Genomic DNA, 19,671 nt, shown 5'->3' with positions numbered 1-19,671 from the left:
AATTTCCACTCCACAAAGCCTTTTAAAAGAGATGGTGTTTGGGGATAGTGATGCTCCAGAAAGACACAACTCAAACCCCACAGCAGGACTCGGTAGTTAAACAACAAATCCTACCCTGAATTATCCCCGAGGCAATCATTTCAGAATCCCCACGGTGGCGTTTGCCCGTATCTGAAGATTCTGCGTCTCACGGTCTTTCATCACTCTCAATACCCTCACGAAAACATCATCATAAAAAGGGAGGTAGAACGGAGTCAGGCTCCGAGGAACAAGTCAGCTCCGCATTCCTGCGAAGACTTGCGTCCCTGAGGATGCTAGGGTTCCCGGCCGCCGCCCACAGTCAGCTCAGAGGGGTGGGGGGGAGAAAGCGGTAGTCCGCTCCTCCTATTGGCTGCCTCTAGCGCCCCGCCCCCACACCCTGGTAGCCGTCGCGAAGGACGCGGTGTCGGTTGGCTGTCAACATGGCGGAGGCGTTGGGGTCGCGGCCGCCACCTCTGCCATTGCCAGGCAAGGTCGCCGCTGCTGCAGCTGCCGTCGCCACCACAGCCAAGAGCGCCACTGTGCGTGAACCAGAGCTGCCGCGGCCAACCTTTCCGCCGCAGTGACGCGTGGCCTGAGAGACGGAGTGCAGGGAGGGGCGGAGGAGGAGGAAGCCGGAGCTGCCATGAGGGAGGCTCTGGGGGCGAGCCGAGAGGCGGCGCTGAGGTGAATGAAGGATGATGACCGGGAGGCCCGGAGCCCGGAGCGCGGTCTCGAGACTGGGCACTGAATCCTCGGACACCCGCGTCAGAGCCCCCCTCAGCCCTCGGTTGAGCGGCGGGCGTCACCGACCTGGCGCTTACCTGTATCCTTCCAGCCGTGGCTGCCGGCGTAGCGATGTTGGAAGCGGGGCCCATCTTTTTTCCCATTAGATTCCCATTATCACAGATGCAAGGTGATAGAAACTAGCTAGTCATCTTAGTGCGGATATTTGATTCAGTAACTGTCATTGCTCCCCTTAAACCTGAAATACCATTTTATCCTATTCTAGGACCGCTTTCCTGGCCACCTTGTTATCTCACCCCCATTCAACTTTGGTGTAAATTTTTTGTGAGTTTTCAAATAGATCAACCGTGTGTTCTATGGGGATTGTTTTGTCTTCTAAAGTTATGCCATTATGCTCTTTACTTCATATTATCCACACCCTGATTAATCATGCTGCTTGGAGAAAAGAATTCCACAAATAGGTAAAATGTTTTGCTCTCCTGAAACAGTCCGTTTTAACAGTTAACCTAGCACTTCCCTAATTTATTTACCAGAGCTGCTAAAGCCTAACACAGTTGGTTAATTTGTTTTGTTTTCCATCCTCTGCCCAGGCTGTTGTCAGAGAGACAACAGACAGAAAATTAGAAGCAAAGGACCCGGAGGCTTCGCACTGGATTATCTCTGATCTGTCCCTAAGAATTGGTCTAGCCCACCTTTGAGATTGCTGTTGGTTGCATTGTAGAAAATTGAAAGAGTGAAAGAGTTTTGTTTTCAAAATATGTAAACCATGTTTATTCCTTCAGAGAATGTTATGATAATTAGAGTGTAACCTTTGTATTCTCAAAGGACTTGGTTGGTAGTGATGGTGCTGTATAATCATCTTCGTTCTTGTCAGAGAATGGAGTGTCTTCACTTTTCAAGTTAAACCCCATTTTCTTATCCTTATTGTCTTCCACTTCTGGGATGTTGCACTTTTAAAAGCAAGTCAATCAATTTTCATTTAGTGCCTGCTCTTTAACTAGGTGCTTGGGATACAACTCTAGTGAGGAAGACAGATATGTACAAAGCTTAACTGATGGTAAAATATCCCCCCCTCTGATCATGCTTTCCTCAAGCTTTTAACCCTTCTGTCTTTTCTTTCTTTAGTCAACTTCTCAGAAACCCTAACCGCAATAGCAGCTTCTAATTCTTTTCATCTATTCATTATTAACTCCACTCACTTTGGCTTTTGCCCTTACTACTTCTCAAAACTGTCCTCACTCAAGAAGTAATCTGAAATAAACTGTATTGCTTTCTGTATGGATTTGATTCTGTCCCCTTGACATTGTATTTTCTTGGACCCCGAACTCCTATTACACCGACCCTGATTTACAGCTAAATCAGAAAATAGGGAAGCACTGTAAGTGGCTCATTGACAAAGTGTATCTTTCCATCATTTTCATTAGTGAAATGGTCATAAACTTAATATTTTTAAATTTATGAGGTATGAGTATTGATACAACAAAGGAAATATTTGTAAATAAATTCAGCAGTACCTCAAATGAACAAAACCAAATAGACATAATTCCAGAATTATGTTGGTTTCCTATAAAGAAATGTATTACTAAAAATATACTTGAATTATAAATATATAGTTAAAATTAAGAAAGTTGTAGATGATCATTTCAATAGATGCCCAGAGCTTTGCTAAAATCCAACAACTTTTGCTAGTATGTGTGTATATATATGCATCTGTATGTATATATAGGTATATATACTTTTTGCTAGTTTATATATATATATATATTTGCTAGTATATATAAAATTAGTATATATATTTAAATTGGGATAGAGGAATTATTTTGAACGTAATAAAGACTATGACACTAAATCAAGAATATCATTATGTTACTAGTTGGAGAAACACTTAAGCACCTTTTGTATTATTTTGGATGTTCTTAGTATCTGTAATGTTTCATATTGGATACCTGGTACAAAGTAGGTATGCAAATTTATTGAATTAATGACTAAATTTAAAAAATGAACTGCAGACTTAAAATAAGCAAGTGGCTTGGTAAAATTTCTACATGTGATTTCCAAATATGAATTCAATACTCAGAGGCCATCCAGCTTTCTGTTGAAGTTCTCTCACTCAGGTTAGAATTCCCTGACTCTAAAGGCAAGGAACAAAGCCTTATGAAGTTCATCTAATTAAAATTAGCTGAAGTTCTATAATTTCAATTTCTTAAAATAATTCAAATATATATAGAAATAGAATAAAAAAGTGAAGTTCTTTCATGTCCCCTTCACACTATGCCTCTTATTTTCTCATAAATATCTCCAGTCTTTTCCCCTTCCATTTTATCCTAGCCCCCACTTTGCCTCTCTTTATTCCCTACCCAGTTTACACCCTATTCTTAATTATCTACACATATTCTCTCACCAACATCCTTGGTTCTTTGCACTCCTATTCTTCCTCAACCACCCAGTAACTACTACAACCCTATTTCTCTACTCCTTCACTCAACAATAAAAATGCTGTCAGAGGAAAAATCACAAAACCGCTACAGCTTGATGGTTTCCAGCTTCACCAGAACAAGAACAGGGTTCTCTCTTGTTCCTCTTAATTAGTTTCTGTGCCAGATCTTGATCACCTCCCGTCACTCACAGTAGACTGTCTTACTACAATACTTCATAAGAGAATGGATGCCATGAACTCCCTCAGGTCCCTCCCAACAAACAACGCAAACCTTACTCCCATCACCACCCTCAATCCCCTACCCTGTTTTTATTCCAGGCTCACTGATGGGATATCACTTTTACTGTAGAAGGTGAATCCATTCACTTGTGCCCTATTTTCATCACCTCTCTTCTCAGTAACCCTGGATTGTAAATTATCCTAACTCTCTCTTACAATTTACTTACAACTTTTCTCAAATAGCCTTCTTTCCCTACAGCCTGTAAACATGCTCTGGTGTTAACTATCCTTAAAACTAACAATCAAACCCTTTTAACTGTGTTCTAATATCTCCTGTCTCCTTAGTCAAACCTCTAAAAAAGCATAGTCTAAATTCACCATCTCTATCTTGAGTCACATTTTACACTAAATTCCAAAATATGCTTGAACTGATAAAAAGGGTAAATATAAAAATAAATACAAAATCATAAAGGAAAACTGACAGAAAATAGAACTTCAACACTTTCATAGTTTGAAGGTATAGTAACTTTACCTTTTGAAAAGAAAGAATCAATTTCAAGTGAAAAATATCTCAAAAATAACTCATTAATTTAAAACTTCAGTGTAAGGGGAAATTGTATAATTAAATAAAACAAATTATCTGGGGAAAATACTTGTAGTAACTATGATAGAGGTTAATATTTACACTATTCTATCTCTATTGAATTTACTGAAATTGATTTTTTAAATGACATTCTCAATAGATAAATGTCCAGTGACTCTGAACTAACGATTCACCAAAGAGGAAAATAAAAATTAGTTGCCCAACATGGCAATTATTCTATTTTGCTAATACATACATAATAAAACATGACTTTCCATTCGGTCTTTCTATAAAAAAAGTACTACCTTATGCTCGTGAGGTGTAGAAACTCATGTTCATATATTTCTAATGACATGTAGATTTATAGAACCCTTTTAGAAACCAATTTGTCTGTGAGGCACTAAAAGCTATAAAAATGTGTATACCTTTTGTCCTAGTTTATCTACTGAGAATTTTCTCCAAGGAAGTCATTCAGTAAGCTTTTATTAAGCCATTACCATATTCTAAGCATCATGCCAGGCATTGGAGTTACAGAAATACAGAGGAGACACATATGACGTACCCATGAGGGTGTCAAGTCATCCAGTGAGGGTTAGAAAAAGCTTCACAGGGGAGGAACTTCTTGAGGTGTCCCTGAAAGGATGAGTAGAATTAGCCAGCAAGTGCCAAAAGATAATGGCATACTACATCATGGCTTGTTCTGTTAATAAGTATCTTAGTGTGGCTGAGCATCGGAGACATGCAGGGAAATGTTGAAAAATGAAGTTGAAAAAACAGACCAGATTATAAAATGCTGTATATTCCAAGAAATTCTTAATGCATCATGAAGGTGATAGGGAGATTTTAGAGAATAGCAAAGAATGAGAAACCCAGTTAGATTTCTGTTTAGCTGGTTTTGTGGAGGTTCAAATGGAGGATGGCAAGTTTAGGAGTACTGTAATAAGATGAGTTAGAAGACTACTGAAGTAGTCCAGGCAAGGGATTTAGAACATCTGAGCCAAGTCTGTGGAGAGGTACAGAGAAGAAGAAAAAGAATCTGGATGGCTCTAATAAACTTGACAAGAGTATGGGTTATATGATTCATAGTTATTAGTGATGGTAACATATTTAAAACAACCTAAATGAGCTACAATTAGAAAAAGACTAAATTGGGAGAAGAAGAGATGAGGATGACGTGGGGTAGATTAGGCTATGCTTCTAAATTATAATCATTATGTATTACGTGCCCATAGTATTCTTGGGTTTGTTGTTGGTTGGTTATTTTACTGTTAGATATATAAAAATTACCTTCCTTTGAACAAGTATTTAACAGTGATTCTTATGGAAATATCTTACCATTACAACACAGCTTGTATGAAAAATAAAAGTTTAACCAGCCATCTAATATTTTTTAAATTTGGATACCATACTTTGAAGAGATGCAAAGGCAGCAGTATTTTTTACAACTCGGCAGGCAATATTATACATGTATTATATATAATATGTGTGTATATTATATAGAGTAAGAGACATTTAATTAAATCATCTAACAATATATAGTTGTCAGAACATTATTACAAACGTTACATTTGTGATTTTCTTTATGTTCCTGTGGTGAGACTTCAAGCATGTTAAACAGAGATCAGAATTATCTCCACATGCATCATAGTCCTGCATATTTCTCACCTGAGCCAAAGCAATGTCTCCTTTTTCTCCCCCAACAATGTTGCTCTTGGGTACCCTGAAAGGAAGTTGCACTTTACTCCACTGCCATGTTGTGACTTCGTAGTTAGCCATCTTGTTAAAGTCTGACTCCTTCTAATAAAGTACTCTATTAGAAAAGAACAAGCTAAATCTTTAGCTGTTTCTATGCTAACAAAAAAAAAAAAAAACAGGTTGCTTCCCTTTCTGTTTCATTTTTATAAATCCTTCAAAAGAAACTTTAAGTAAAAATATTGTGTGTGAGTGTGTGTATTTGTTTATGGTGAGGTAGTGCAAAATTTTTAATACAGGTAAATTAATTATGAGCAATGGCATAAAAATGGTTAAATAGCAACATAATTGAAAGCTCCCATTAGCAAAGTTTCAGATGACCAAAAAGTTCAAATAGATGTGCTTGTTTTGAAATATATAAGGTTTTTTTTACTATGTTGATGCTGAAGCACTGCAGGATCCTAAAATTAACACAGTTTGAATTAACAACTTATGTATAGCATAATTTATTATTTAATGTATTTCTTATATTCTGTTTTACCATTAATATTTATGACATATAAAAAAATCTTGATTAAATAGAACTCTTAAAGAGAATTTCATACCTTTATTTTGAGGGGAGAAAATTTAAACACACTATTTATTCTAAAAAGACAAATAGGCATGCCTGCAATAAATAACTTCAGTACAATCTTGTACGCATCTACATCTAATGATGAGGTACTGAAAATGGTAATTGAATGACCACTTTTTAAAACTTGAAAATCATTAAAAACAGAAAAATACTGTGATAAATTTGGTAAAGGCATTCATTAATGCCAGTTGAAATGTAACTAGATAAGCTCGGACATCAATTAACCATATCAATTCAACTTATTTAAAGAAAGTTGAATTTTATACAGTAAATTTCAAATGAATGGATAATTAGGATAACTAAAATACTCCATATTTGGCAAAATTCTGAGTAAACATTACTGTGTATGGTTTTCCTAATGGTTTGTTTTTTAACTTATGAGTAAATCACTAAGTAAACTATATTCCCAAACTTCCCAGTTATATTGCTATTTGATTTTTAATATTTGAATATGACTTTCATGCTATGGATTAAAGGATCTACTGAAACGTTTAATTCATCGGCTTTCTATTAATGAGATATAACCTTCTTTCATTTTTCTATATACATGCCTAAGATAGTAACTTGTTAATAAGTACTCAAATATCTGTATAATGAATGAAAAGATATGTAGTCTCCTTATATGGGCTCATGATGTCTCAAAGTAATTAATTTTTTTCCCCAAAGAAAGTAAAATGTATCTTCAGTTCTAATACCAAGCCAAGAGTTTTTTTTATATAAAACATGTGCCGGTCATACACTAACACTGATGTGTACACATACTAATTGTTCCACAAAAAATCATTACATCATTAGTATGAGGCTGTAATTGTACTTATCAGATAGCACTGATACTCATCCACTAAAGACATAAACCACTGTCCTTAACTTTATGCTACCATTAGAGATATGAAAATCCATTTTGAGAAAAATTTAGAAGAAGAGCGCCAAATCTTACTGCAGCAACAAAAAATATGTCGAAATCAAGCACGTAAATATTTTGTGGAGTCAAACCGGAGAAAAAAGTAAGTAACTGTATTTTATTCAGAAGCATAGAAACTCAAAGTCATAAATTAATCATTTCTCTGCTTTGTAGCATTTTATGAACCTAAGTCATGACAGTGTTTTATCTATAAAATTGATCTATATTTTTGTGGCTTTTAAATTTTATTGTTTTTCTGCCACAGCACAAAGATAGTGATGTATCATCTAGTTTACTGACCATGACTGTAGCAGTCTTTTCTTGTCATAGAACTTATTAGTGTCATATTCACTTCTTAAAATGACTATAAAAAGTATTCTTCATTTTTTGTAACATTTTATGATAAAAGGTTACCAATTAGCATTTAGGCTCTAATAGAACATATTTCATTTTAATTCATTATTCACTTATATATAATTTTTCTATATGTGCTACCCTCATTCATCCAGTCAGAAAAATGGGGAAAATATGAATAATTGTGGAAATATGATAAAAAAAATTTTATAAATGATTGTCATGAAAAAAGATGCTTTCTAATATAAACTGGAAACTAAATAAAGTAAAAATGCAAACCATCCTATCCCTGCTTGACATTTTTCAAGATGTGTTTGAATTATTAGATTTTTTTAATACAGAGTGGTTATGCCATTTTTATTGTTGTTTTTGCTACCTTGTTCATAGTTCTACAATAGGTGAATAGTAGAAAAGCCCTAGAATTTATTACTACATCATTGGGCATATGTTGCAAATCCCATTTGGGGAATACAAAATTGTTTATCTGTAATTTTTTTCTGGCGCTGAATTATCTTTAGACTAACTCTATATTGCCTGGCGTAGTTGAAAGTATTTAATGAAGCTTGTTTTTGTTTTTGTTTTGTATTTGTGTATTTCTGTTTTTCTCCTACCTTTCAGCTCCTGAAGCTTATAAGAGGCACATGATAGGAGTTCAATAAAAATGAATAATCATATGTTGAAAGGGTCATGGGCTTTGGAATCAGAGATCTAGGTTTAAATCCTAGCTCCATGAGTTAGAGCAAGTTATTTAATCTCTTTAAGCTTCAGTTTCTTATTTATGATTGGAATTAATACAATATTTTTCAAGGAATTGTTACATAGAGCAAAAAAGGTAATATTAGAGATGAATAGTTGAGAACGCATGTAGAAGTATTTGTCACATAGTGCTCTTCATTAAGCTTATTTTATTGATTAATAAATTAATATTTGTCAGTTGTATATTTTCTAATAATTGTCTTGCTGTATGAAATAGCAGGCTTTACATGTGGAATTTGATTCATAAAGTTCCAACCTGTCTTCTCTCATCAAACACCCATAAGAATTCTGATGTAGAAAACATAGAAGAAAATTTTTGGTTTAAAATTCTAAGAGGCAGAACATTTTCCAATACAATTTGATTATATTTTATTTTTCTGTCACCCTACAGAGGTGTAAAAAAAAAACAAACCCTTTTTGTTTTTGTAAAGCCACATAAAAATTTATTTTAAAACACCAATCTTTTGTTTCTATATTTCACCTTTTAAAAGGGGACCAAATTATTTGTACACTTCTGAATTTCAGAATATGTCTATCATTATGGATTTTTTGGCCTATCTATCTATGCTTATCATCTAAGTTTATGCTGTCTATTCATATTATGGTCATAGAATTTAGAAAAAAATATTTTTCCTACAAGTAGAGATATTCTCCTAACACTGTTTTTTTCTACAAAAAGAGACAAATTTATACTTTGACATTGTCAGTACTGTTTCCCCAATAGTACTCAAAAGATGTTCATAGCACCAAGTGCTCTTTGTTTACTTGCATTAATCACTTAAAATCACACACATTTTAATTTTCTTGTTATGTATTATTTTTTGCATTTCTATTGCCAGTATTTTTCTTGTATGTTTTTATCACATTCTTAAGTTTTCCATTCTGTCACTCAGTGTCCATACAGTGGAGTCCCCTTTGTTTCCCTCCAAGTCCTCCTCCTTTCATCACTAGGTACTGCTACAACAGATACAGGTTACCTTTTAGACCTAATGCACAACGGGCATCTGAGACTTCCCTTTATTGGTCTCAGGAACTGGAGCCACAGCTTCTTGCCTCATAGCATCCCTTTTTTTGTTTTGTTTTATAACATAGATTGCTGGATCACATCCTCAGGTAACTTTCTAGTAGGCTGCTTTGTGGACCAAGTAATTTTAATATATACACACATAAAAAAAATTAAATTATTTCCTACATTGTTTTTAATTTTCAACTTTAGAACTATCTTTTGATAAATTAGTGAACAAGCATTTATTCATTAGCAAGCATAGCTAATTGAGTACCAATTATTAAACATCATATTGGGAGAAAAAAATAATTTTGGTTAACCTATTTTATCACTAAACATTAGAAATGTCAATAATCTGATTTAACGTGACTTCATGAGGAAAATAAATTGAAATAAATTTTAGGAAGTAAAGAACTCAAAAGGAACCTTCAGATAGTTTTAAAACAATATAATATAAGCATGTAGGCTTAAAAGTTCAGATGATCAGACTATATAACTAACTGGCAGAATAAGAAAGAAAAGGACAGAATGGGGAAAACTGCCCAAATAAAGAGAAGAGGAAACACTACCAAGTGGTGAGAGACAAGCACTTAGGAAGAATCACTAAAGTCTATAATTAAAAAAGATTCCTTACCTATCCTATAGGCAGAAAAAAAATTACCTAGAGAATCACAGAATGAATTACTTGGTGAACATGAAGTATGGGATAGTTGCATTATCTATTCGTGAGAATGATGGAGTTTGGAGTTCCCCATGAAGCAGGAAAAATGTACCTTAGAATAAATAAGAAGGAATTATACTTTAAGCAATAAGTCATATTAATCAAACCTGCATATATAGAAGTTTGGTATAAGCTAAAAAATATAAACAGATTCAAATAAATCCAGGTATCAGTAGGTTTAAATATCCATGGGTATATTATCCATAATATATTCATAATGTATTAAAGGAATTTAGTATATTTAGAAGTTATCTTTGACCATTTAAAATGTCGTACAGGACAGCATTTATTCATTCAACTAACATTTACTGGGTTTCATATACTAGAGGATAAAAATAAAATGCATGATTCTTGCCCTCAATTTACTAATAGTGAAGTAATAAAGGATGGCAATGCTATGCAATAAATACTATGATTGAGTCACCTACAAGGTGCTGTAGAAGTACATCTCATATACTGCAGGACAAGGAAGAACTCCTGGAAGAGTAAAGTCTTATTAGATAACCAGGAGTTAGGGTACTTGAGAGATAAAGGAGAACAATAGGTGAAAAAGCTTAATGTTATGAAATAAAAGACAAAAGTTTTATGTGATTTAGGCACAGGAAAATGTGGAAGGGTATCAGGAAAGGAAGCTATAGAGATGATAGGAGTCATTTCATAAAATAACTTTTGTGTCAATCTGAAGAAATTAAACCCTATCCTTAGGACTCTGAGAGGTTGTTGAAAGAGTGAAATCATAAAAGTATCATGATTATGTTTATATTTTATCTCATTGTAGCAGAGGGGTAGAGGATGAATTGAAAGCACAGGCTGGAGGCAAAGAAGACAGGTAGAAAGCTGTTTTAGTGATCTAAGCCAGAGAAGGTATGAAGGTAGAGTATGAAGGTACAGTCGGGATTGAGTAGGTAGGGTCAATAGGAGTCAAAGGTCAGTTATGTGCATGAAGAGCATAGTCAGAAATGGAATTCTTATCAATTATGCAAATGTTATTGACATTATTAATATAAATCCTTCTAAATTGCAACGCATATTTCTGTAATCTTTTATACAAATTATGATAAATGCAGTTTGATCTATTCTTTATGCCTTAGAATCATTATTATGGGCATCAAATATTCTATTCTGTTATATTACTGTATTGTCCTTGAGCTATTAAGCTTTATTTAGTTTACAGTACTAGCCTCAACTGGTAAGCTTGGTGAATTTTTTTTAATTTAATTTTTATTGAAGTATAACTGTTTTACAATGTTGTATTAGTTTCTACTGTACAGCAAAGTGAATCAGCTATATGTATGCATATATCTCCTCTTTTTGGATTTCCTTCCCATTTAGGTCACCACAGAGCACTTAGTAGAGTTCTCTGTACTATACAGTAGGTTCTTATTAGTTATCTATTTTATATGTAGTATCAATACTGTATATAATCAATCCCAATCTCCCAATTCACCCCCCCCACCCACCGCTTTCCACCTTGGTATCCATACGTTTGTTCTCTACATCTGTGTCTCTATTTCTGCTTTGTAAATAAGATCATCTATACCAGTTTTCTAGATTCCACATATATGCGTTAATATACGATATTTTTTTTCTCTCTTTCTGACTTACTTCACTGTGTATGACTCTCTAGGTCCATCCACAATTCTACAACTGACCCAATTTCATTCTTTTTTATGGCTGAGTAATATCCCGTTGTATATATGTACCAGATCTTCTTTAACCAGTCCTCTGTTGATGGACATTTAACTTGCTTCCATATCCTGGCTATTGTAAATAGTGCAGCAATGAACATTGGGGCACATGTGTCTTTTTTAATTATGTTTTTCTCTGGGTATATGCCCAGTAGTGGGATCACTGGGTCATATGGTAGCTCTGTTTTTAGTTTTTTAAGGAACCTCCATACTGTTCTCCATAGTGGCTGTACCAATCTACATTCCCAACAGTGTAACAGGATTCCCTTTTCTCTACACCCTCTTCAGCATTTATTATTTGTAGATTTTTTTGATGATGGCCATTCTGACTGATGAGAAGTGATACCTCACTGTACTTGCGGTTTGCATTTCTCTCATAATTAGTGATGTTGAGCATCTTTCCATGTGTTTGTTGGCCATCAGTATGTCTTCTTTGGAGAAATGTCTGTATAGGTCTTCCGCCCATTTTTTGATTGGGTTGTTGTTTTCTGGTGGTTTTTTTTTGACATTGAGCTGCATGAGCTATTTGTGTGTATTGGAGATTAATACCTTGTCAGTTGCTTCGTTTGCAAATATTTTCTCCCATTCTGAGGGTTGTCTTTTCATCTTGTTTATGGTTTCCTTTGCCGTGCAAAAGCTAATAAGTTTAATTAGATCCCATTTGTTTATTTTTGTTTTTATTTTCATTACTCTAGGATGTGGGTCAAAAAAGATCTTGCTGCAATTTATGTCAAAGAGTGTTTTGCCTATGTTTTCCTCTAAGACTTTTATAGTGTCCAGCCTTACATTTAGGTCTTTAGCCCATTTTGAGTTTATTTTTGTGTATGGTGTTAGGGAGTGTTCTAATTTCATTCTCTTACATGTAGTCGCCCAGTTTTCCCAGCACCACTTATAGAAGAGAGCATCTTTTCTCCATTGTATATTCTTGCCTCCTTTATCAGAGATTAGGTGACCATAGGTGCCTGGGTTTATCTCTGGGCTTTCCATCCTGTTCCCTTGATCTATATTTCTGTTTTTGTGCGAGTACCATACTGTTTTAATGACTTAGTAGTATAGTCTGAAGTCCGGGAGCCTGATTCCTCCAGCTCTGTTTTTCTTTTTCAAGATTGTTTGGGCTATTCGGGGTCTTTTGTATTTCCATACAAATTGTAAAGTTTTTTATTCTAATTCTTTATAAAATGCCATTGGTAATTTGATAAGGACTACAGTGAATCTGTAGATTGCTTTGGGTAGTGTAGTCATTTTCACAATATTGATTCTTCCAGTCCAGGAACATGGTATATCTCTCCATCTGTTTGTGTCCTCTTTGATTTCTTTCATCAGTATCTCATAGCTTTCTGATTACAGGTCTTTTGCCTCCTAGGTAGGTTTATCCCTAGGTATTTTTCTCTTTTTGTTGCAATGGTAAATAGGATAGTTTTCTTAATTTCTCTTTCTGAGTTTTTGTTATTAGTGTATAGGAATGCAAGAGATTTCTGTGTATTAATTTTGTATCCTGCAACTTTACCGAATTCATTGACTAGCTCTAGTAGTTTTCAGGCGGCATCTTTAGGATTTTCTATGCAAAGTATCATGTCATCTGCAAACAGTGACAGTTTTACTTCTTTCCAATTTGGAATCCTTTTATATCTTTTCCTTCTCTGATTGTTGTGGCTAGGACTTCCAAAACAATGTTGAATAAAAGTGGTGAGAGTGGTCATCCTTGCCTTGTTCCTGAACTTAGGGAAAATGCTTTCAGTTTTTTACCATTGAGAATGATGTTTGCTGTGGGTTTGTCATATATGGCCTTTATTATGTTGAGGCTGTTTCCCTCTATGCCCATTTTCTGGAGAGTTTTTTAATCATAAATGGGTGTTGAATTTTGTCAAAAGCTTTTTCTGCATCTATTGAGATGATCATATGGCTTTTATTTCTCTATTTGTTAATATGGTGTATCACATTGATTGATTTGCATATATTGAAGGATCCTTGCATCCCAGGGATAAATCCCACTTGATCAGGGTGTATGATCCTTTTAATGTATTGTTGGATTCTGCTTGCTAGTATTTTGTTGAGGATTTTTGCTTCTGTTTTTATCAGTGATATTGGCCTGTAATTTTCTTTTTTGTGATATCTTTGTCACCTTTGGGTATCAGGGTGATGGTGGCCTCATAGAATGAGGTTGGGGGTGGTCCTCCATCTGCAATTTTTTGGAAGAGTTTGAGAAGGATAGCTGTTAGCTCTTCTCTAAATGTTTGATAGAATTCACCTGTGAAGCCATCTGGTCCTGGACTTTTGTCTGTTGGAAGATTTTAATCACAGTTTCAATTTCATTACTTGTGATTGGTCTGTTTATAGTTTCTATTTCTTCCTGGTTCAGTCTCAGAAGGTTGTGCTTTTCTAAGAATTTGTCCATTTCTTCCACATTGTCCATTTTATTGGCATATAGTTGCTTGTAGTAATCTCTCATGATCCTCTGTATTTCTGCACTGTCAGTTGTTACTTCTCCTTTTTCATTTCTAATTCTGTTGATTTGAGTCTGCTCCCTTTTTTCTTGATGAGTTTGGCTAAAGGTTTATCAGTTTTGTTTATCATCTCAAAGAACCAGCTTTTAGTTTCATTGATCTTTGCTATTGTTTTCTTTGTTTCTATTTCATTTATTTCTGCTCTGATCTTTATGATTTCTTTCCTTCTACTAACTTTGGGTTTTGTTTGTTCTTCTTTCTCTAGTTGTTTCAAGTGTAATGTTAGGTTGTTTATTTGAGATTTTTTTTTGTTGCTTGAGGTAGGATTGTATTGCTACAAGCTTCCCTCTCAGAACTGCTTTTGCTGAGTCCCATGGCATTTGGGTCATCATCTTTTTGTTGTCATTTGTTTATAGGTATTTTTTTATTTTCTCTTTGATTTCTTCAGTGATCCTTTGGTTATTTGGTAGCATATTGTTTAGCCTCCATGTGTTTGTGATTTTTATAGTTTATTTTCTGTAATTGATTTCTAATCTCATTGCATTGTGGTCAGAAAAGATGCTTGATATGATTTCGATTTTCTTCAATTTACCAAGGCTTGATTTGTGACCCAAGATGTGACCTATCCTGGAGGATGATCCATGTGCACTTGAGAAGAAAGTGTATCTGCTGCTTTCGGATGGAATGTCTTATAGATATCAATTAAGTCCATCTGGTCTAATGTGTGATTTAAGGCTCGTGTTTCCTTATTAATTTTCTGTTTGGATGATCTCTCCATTGGTGTGAGTAGAGTGTTAATGTCTCCCACTATTATTGTATTACTGTCAATTGCTTTTATGGCTGTTAGCATTTGCCTTATATATTGAAGTGCTCCTATGTAGGTGTATAAATATTTACAATTGTTATATCTTCTTCTTGGATTGATCCCTTTATTCTTATGTAGTGTCCTTCCTTGTCTCTTATAACAGTCTTTATTTTAAAGTCTATTTTTTCTGATGTGAGTATTGCTACTCCAGCTTTCTTTTGATTTCCATTTGCATAGAATATCTTTTTCCTTCCCCTCACTTTCAGTCTGTATGTTTTCCTAGGTCTGAAATGCATCTCTTATAGACAGCATATATATGGATGTTGTTTTTGTATTTATTCAGCCAGTCTGTGTCTTTTGGTTGGAGCATTTAATCCATTTACATTTAAGGTAACTATCGATATGTATGTTCCTATTACCATTTTCTTTATTGTTTTGGTTTTGTTTTTGTAGGTGTTTTTCTTCTCCTGTGTTTCCTGCCTGGAGAAGTTTCTTTAGCCTGTTTTGTAAAGCTGTTTGGTGGTTCTGAATTCTCTTAGCTTTTGCTTGTCTATAAAGCTTTTGATGTCTCTGTAGAATCTGAATGAGAACGTTACTGGGTACAGTGTTCTTGGCTGTAGGTTTTTCCTTTTCATCACTTTAAATATATCCTGCCATTGCCTTCTGGCCTGTAGAGTTTCTGCTGAAAAATCAGCTGATAACCTTATGGAGATTCCCTCGTATGTTATTTTTGCTTTTCCTTTGCTGCTTTTAATTTTTTCTTTGTATTTAATTTTTGTTAGTTTGATTAATATGTGTCTTGGTGTTTGGGTTTATCCTGTATGGGACTCTCTGGGCTTCTTGGACTTGGGTGGCTATTTCCTTTCCCATGTTTTGGAAGTTTTCCACTTTAATCTCTTCAAATATTTTCTCAGACCCTTTCTCTTTCTCTTCTTCTTCTGGGACCCCTGTAATTTGAATATTGGTGGGGTTAATGTTGTCCCAGAGGTCTCTGAGACTGATCTTATTTCTTTTCATCCTTTTTTTTCTTTATTCTGTTCTGTGGCATTTATTTCCACTATTCTATATTCCAGTTCACTTATCCATTCTTCTGCCTCAGTTATTCTGCTATTGATTTCTTCTTGTATATTTTTCATTTAAGTTATTGTGTTGTTCATCACTGTTTGTTTGTTCTTTAGTTCTTCTAGGTCCTTGTTAAACATTTCTTGTATCTTCTCGATCCATGCCTGCATTCTATTTCTGAGATCTTGAATCATCTTAACTATCATTACTCTGAATCCTTTTTCAGGTAAATTGCCTATTTCCTCTTCATTTATTTAGTCTTGTGGATTTTTACCTTGCTTCTTCATCCAAAACCTATTTCTCTGTCGTCTCATTTTATCTAATTTACTGTGCTTGTGGTCTCCTTTCCACAGGCTGCAGTGTTGTAGTTCCTCTTGTTTCTGGTGTCTGCCCCCTGGTGGGTGAAGTTGGTCCAGGGGCTTTTGTAGGTTTCCTGTTGGAAGGGACTGGTGCCTGAACTGGTAGCTGGAGCTGAGTCTTGTCCCTCTGATTGGCAGGGCCTCATCAGGTAGTGTGTTTTGTGGTGTCTGTGAGTTTAGTACAACTTTAGGCAGCCTGTCTGCTAATGGATGGGGCTGTGTTATTGTCTTGCTGGTTGTTTGGTGTGGGGAGTCCAACACTGGTGCCTGCAGGCAGTTGGGTGGAGCCAGGTCTTGCTGTCGAGATGGAGACCTCCAGGAGAGCTCACATCGTTTAATATTCCCTGGGGCCAGAAATTCTCTGGCATTCCAGCATCTTGGACTTGGTGCTCTTACCCGTGAGTCTCAGGCCTGACCCCTCGTTAGAGAACCGTGACCCTGCAAGCTGTGTGGCACAGCCAGGAAAAAGAAAAGAAGACCAACAAAACCCAAGACAAATGATAAAAACAAAATGAAAGAAACAAGGAAAGAAAGATAGAAAAGAAAACCAAAAAAAGAAAACAAAAATCCAGAGAACAGCCTAACAAACAAAAGAACCCCAAAACAAACAATAAAAACAAAACTAACAATAAAAACAAAACTAACAAAAACCAAGAACAGAACAAAAACAGAAAGCAAGCTGAAAAAAAGAAAACATTAAACACAACAAAAATTATAAAAACAAAACAAGAAAAATCACAAAACAAAAAAATAAAGTAAAAAATTTAAAATATATTTTGAAAATTTTTAAATTAAAGCAAAAAAAGAAATAAGTAAAGAAAAAGTAAGTAACAAATAAAATATAATTAAAAAACAGAAAACAACAACAGAACAAAATGAAACAAAAAGGAAAAAGAGAGAAAAAATAATACTAGTAATAATATTTTCCTGAGTCCTTCACTGTCAGTGTCCTTGTCCACCACTGACAGCAAGCCACAGTCAACCCCCACCTCCCCAGGAGGCCCTCCTGTACCTCTAGGTAGGTCTCTGGACCTGCCATGGGCACTGTGGGGGCAGCTCAGACTCTGACCTGGCCCAACTCCCACATGCACTTGCCCCCAAAGTCCACAGCTGCCAAAGTTAGACCAGTCTAAGTTGTGGGAGTACTCAGTGTCCATTCAGATATTCCACAGGTGCAGGGTTTACCAAGAAAATCACTGGGATTTAATCTGTGGCTTGTGCAGCTGCACAGAGAGATTTCCGTTCCTCTTCCTTAGTCAGACAGCCCCTGGGGCTCAGCTTTGGTTTTGGCCCCACCTCTGCATGTGGGCCACTCTCAGGTTTCTGTTCGCCATCCAGGTGAGAGAGAGGCAAAAGCAGTGGCCAATTGGGTCCCTCAGTCTGATTGGGGCACTTATTAGCTCAGGCCAGGGAGGAAGAAGGAGGCCACAACTGTGGCACATGCAAAGTGCTTGTGGCAGAGACCAGCAGGAAGATGCAACAGACTGGGACGTGTCTGGTGGGAGTCCCTCCCAGTACCCATGGAGGCAGGGGTCAGCAGGTGGGGAAGGGTTTTGCAATGGTGACCCTGCCCCTTGTGCACCACTCAACAATGGCACCTTGTTTCCAAGGCAGACCATGCTTCCTCTAGCAGCATTTCCAGCCATGGAGCCCCTCACTCCCGTCTCCTCAAGTTGTCTCTGCACAGCCAACAGCAGTCCTCTCCCCACATCCACTCTTCTAACACCACACTTTAGCACTCAGCTCCCACCAGCATTGGCGGCTTCCTGTCTCAGTCTGGGGTGCCCAGGGCTGATTCTGGATGAGGCTTTGGCATGGGCATCGTGAACAGGCCCCATGTACACTCAAAGGAGGCTTTGGCAGTGGTGGAGCTCAGGACTCTGGAGCCTGTGCACCAAAGAGACCTTGGCTTGAGGAGCCTGCTCAGAGGCACCTGCTCAGACGGGTGCCCCTCCCAGTGCCCACAGAGGCAGGGGGCTGGCAGGTGGGGAAGGGAGTTGCAGTGGCGGCCCCACCCCTTGCATGCCACTCAACAATGGTGACTTGTTTCTATAGTGCTCCAGGATTCTTCAGAAAACTTTCCAGGTTGTGAAGCTCCTTACTCCTGTCCCTTCAGGCTGTCTCTTCACAGCCAGCAGCTGTCCCCTCCCTGGGTCCACTCTCCAAACCCCACTTTCCAGCACCCAGCCTCCCTCCACACCTGGAGACACACAACTCAGGCTGGGGTGTGCAGAGCAGCAGCATGGGCCATACACACAGTTCTTACTTTGTCCTGCCTTCCACAGACCAGTTGCTGCATTTCCCTTCAAACCCCTGAAGGTCCCTTTCTGCCCCAGCTGATTTCCCTGCCATGAATGGGTGTTTGTGAGTGTGGGAACCTCTCCTCACCTTCAGTTCCCTGCCAGGGGTGATGGTTCCTTCCTGTTTCCTTTTTTTTCTTTCTTTCTTTCATCTGTCCTGGTTGTGTGGGGATTTATCTTGTCCTTTTAGGTGTCCAGAGGCTTCCACTAGTGTTCAGCAGATGCTCTGTGAGAATTGATCCATTTGTAGATGTATTCTTTTTTTTTTTTTTTTTTTTTTTTTTTTTGCGGTACGTGGGCCTCTCACTGTTGTGGCCTCTCCCGTTGCGGAGCACAGGCTCCGGACGCGCAGGCCCAGCGGCCATGGCCCACGGGCCCAGCCGCTCCGCGGCATGTGGGATCCTCCCGGACCGGGGCACGAACCCCTGTCCCCTGCATCGGCAGGCGGACTCCCAACCACTGCGCCACCAGGGAAGCCCCTGTAGATGTATTCTTAATGTACTTGTGAGGAGAGGCAAATTCCGAATCCTCCTATTCTGCCATCTGACTCCTCCCCACCAAATTTATTCCTTTTTGATTTTAGTCTTTCTCTTTCTAGAAGTTCCCTCACCTTTCTTCTTTTATATTTCTAATACATTATTACCTAAGTAAACAAAGGATTTTGTTGGAACTGAATCTAATAAGAATTCATGTGAATAAGGACCTAAGAGACTCTTATGATTAAAATTTATGAGCTTCAGTTAATTGATATTGACATGTTTATTTTGGCTGACACCTCAGCTTTTAGAGAAATGTGCTATTATATTTTGTCTTTGTAGTATGTACATTACTAATTCTCTGTGTTAAATCAGAATATGGATCTTTGTTGTTTGGATATTTTCCATTCCAATAGTCTGTTAAGGGTCATTTTTAATTTTTTATTTGTTTTCTTTTCCAGCAAAGTGA

General features: G+C 36.8%; 1 protein-coding gene across 1 annotated transcript in view; it reads left to right on the top strand.

Annotated features, from left to right (window-relative positions):
* The first annotated feature begins 444 nt into the window (after positions 1–444).
* Positions 445–19,671, top strand: part of CEP126 (centrosomal protein 126) — a 148,944-nt gene continuing 129,717 nt past the window's right edge. Inside the window, exons 1-2 of the mRNA XM_065882361.1 lie at positions 445–844; positions 7,215–7,334. Of these exons, the coding sequence (XP_065738433.1) occupies positions 717–844; positions 7,215–7,334 (248 nt within the window). The 5' untranslated portion in view covers positions 445–716. The remainder of the gene's footprint in view (positions 845–7,214; positions 7,335–19,671) is intronic.

Source organism: Phocoena phocoena, chromosome 8 (genome assembly GCF_963924675.1).
Source record: "Phocoena phocoena chromosome 8, mPhoPho1.1, whole genome shotgun sequence".
Taxonomy (NCBI): Eukaryota; Metazoa; Chordata; class Mammalia; order Artiodactyla; family Phocoenidae; genus Phocoena; species Phocoena phocoena.
Note: the sequence above shows the minus strand (reverse complement) of the source record. Positions and strands in the feature narration are given on the sequence as shown.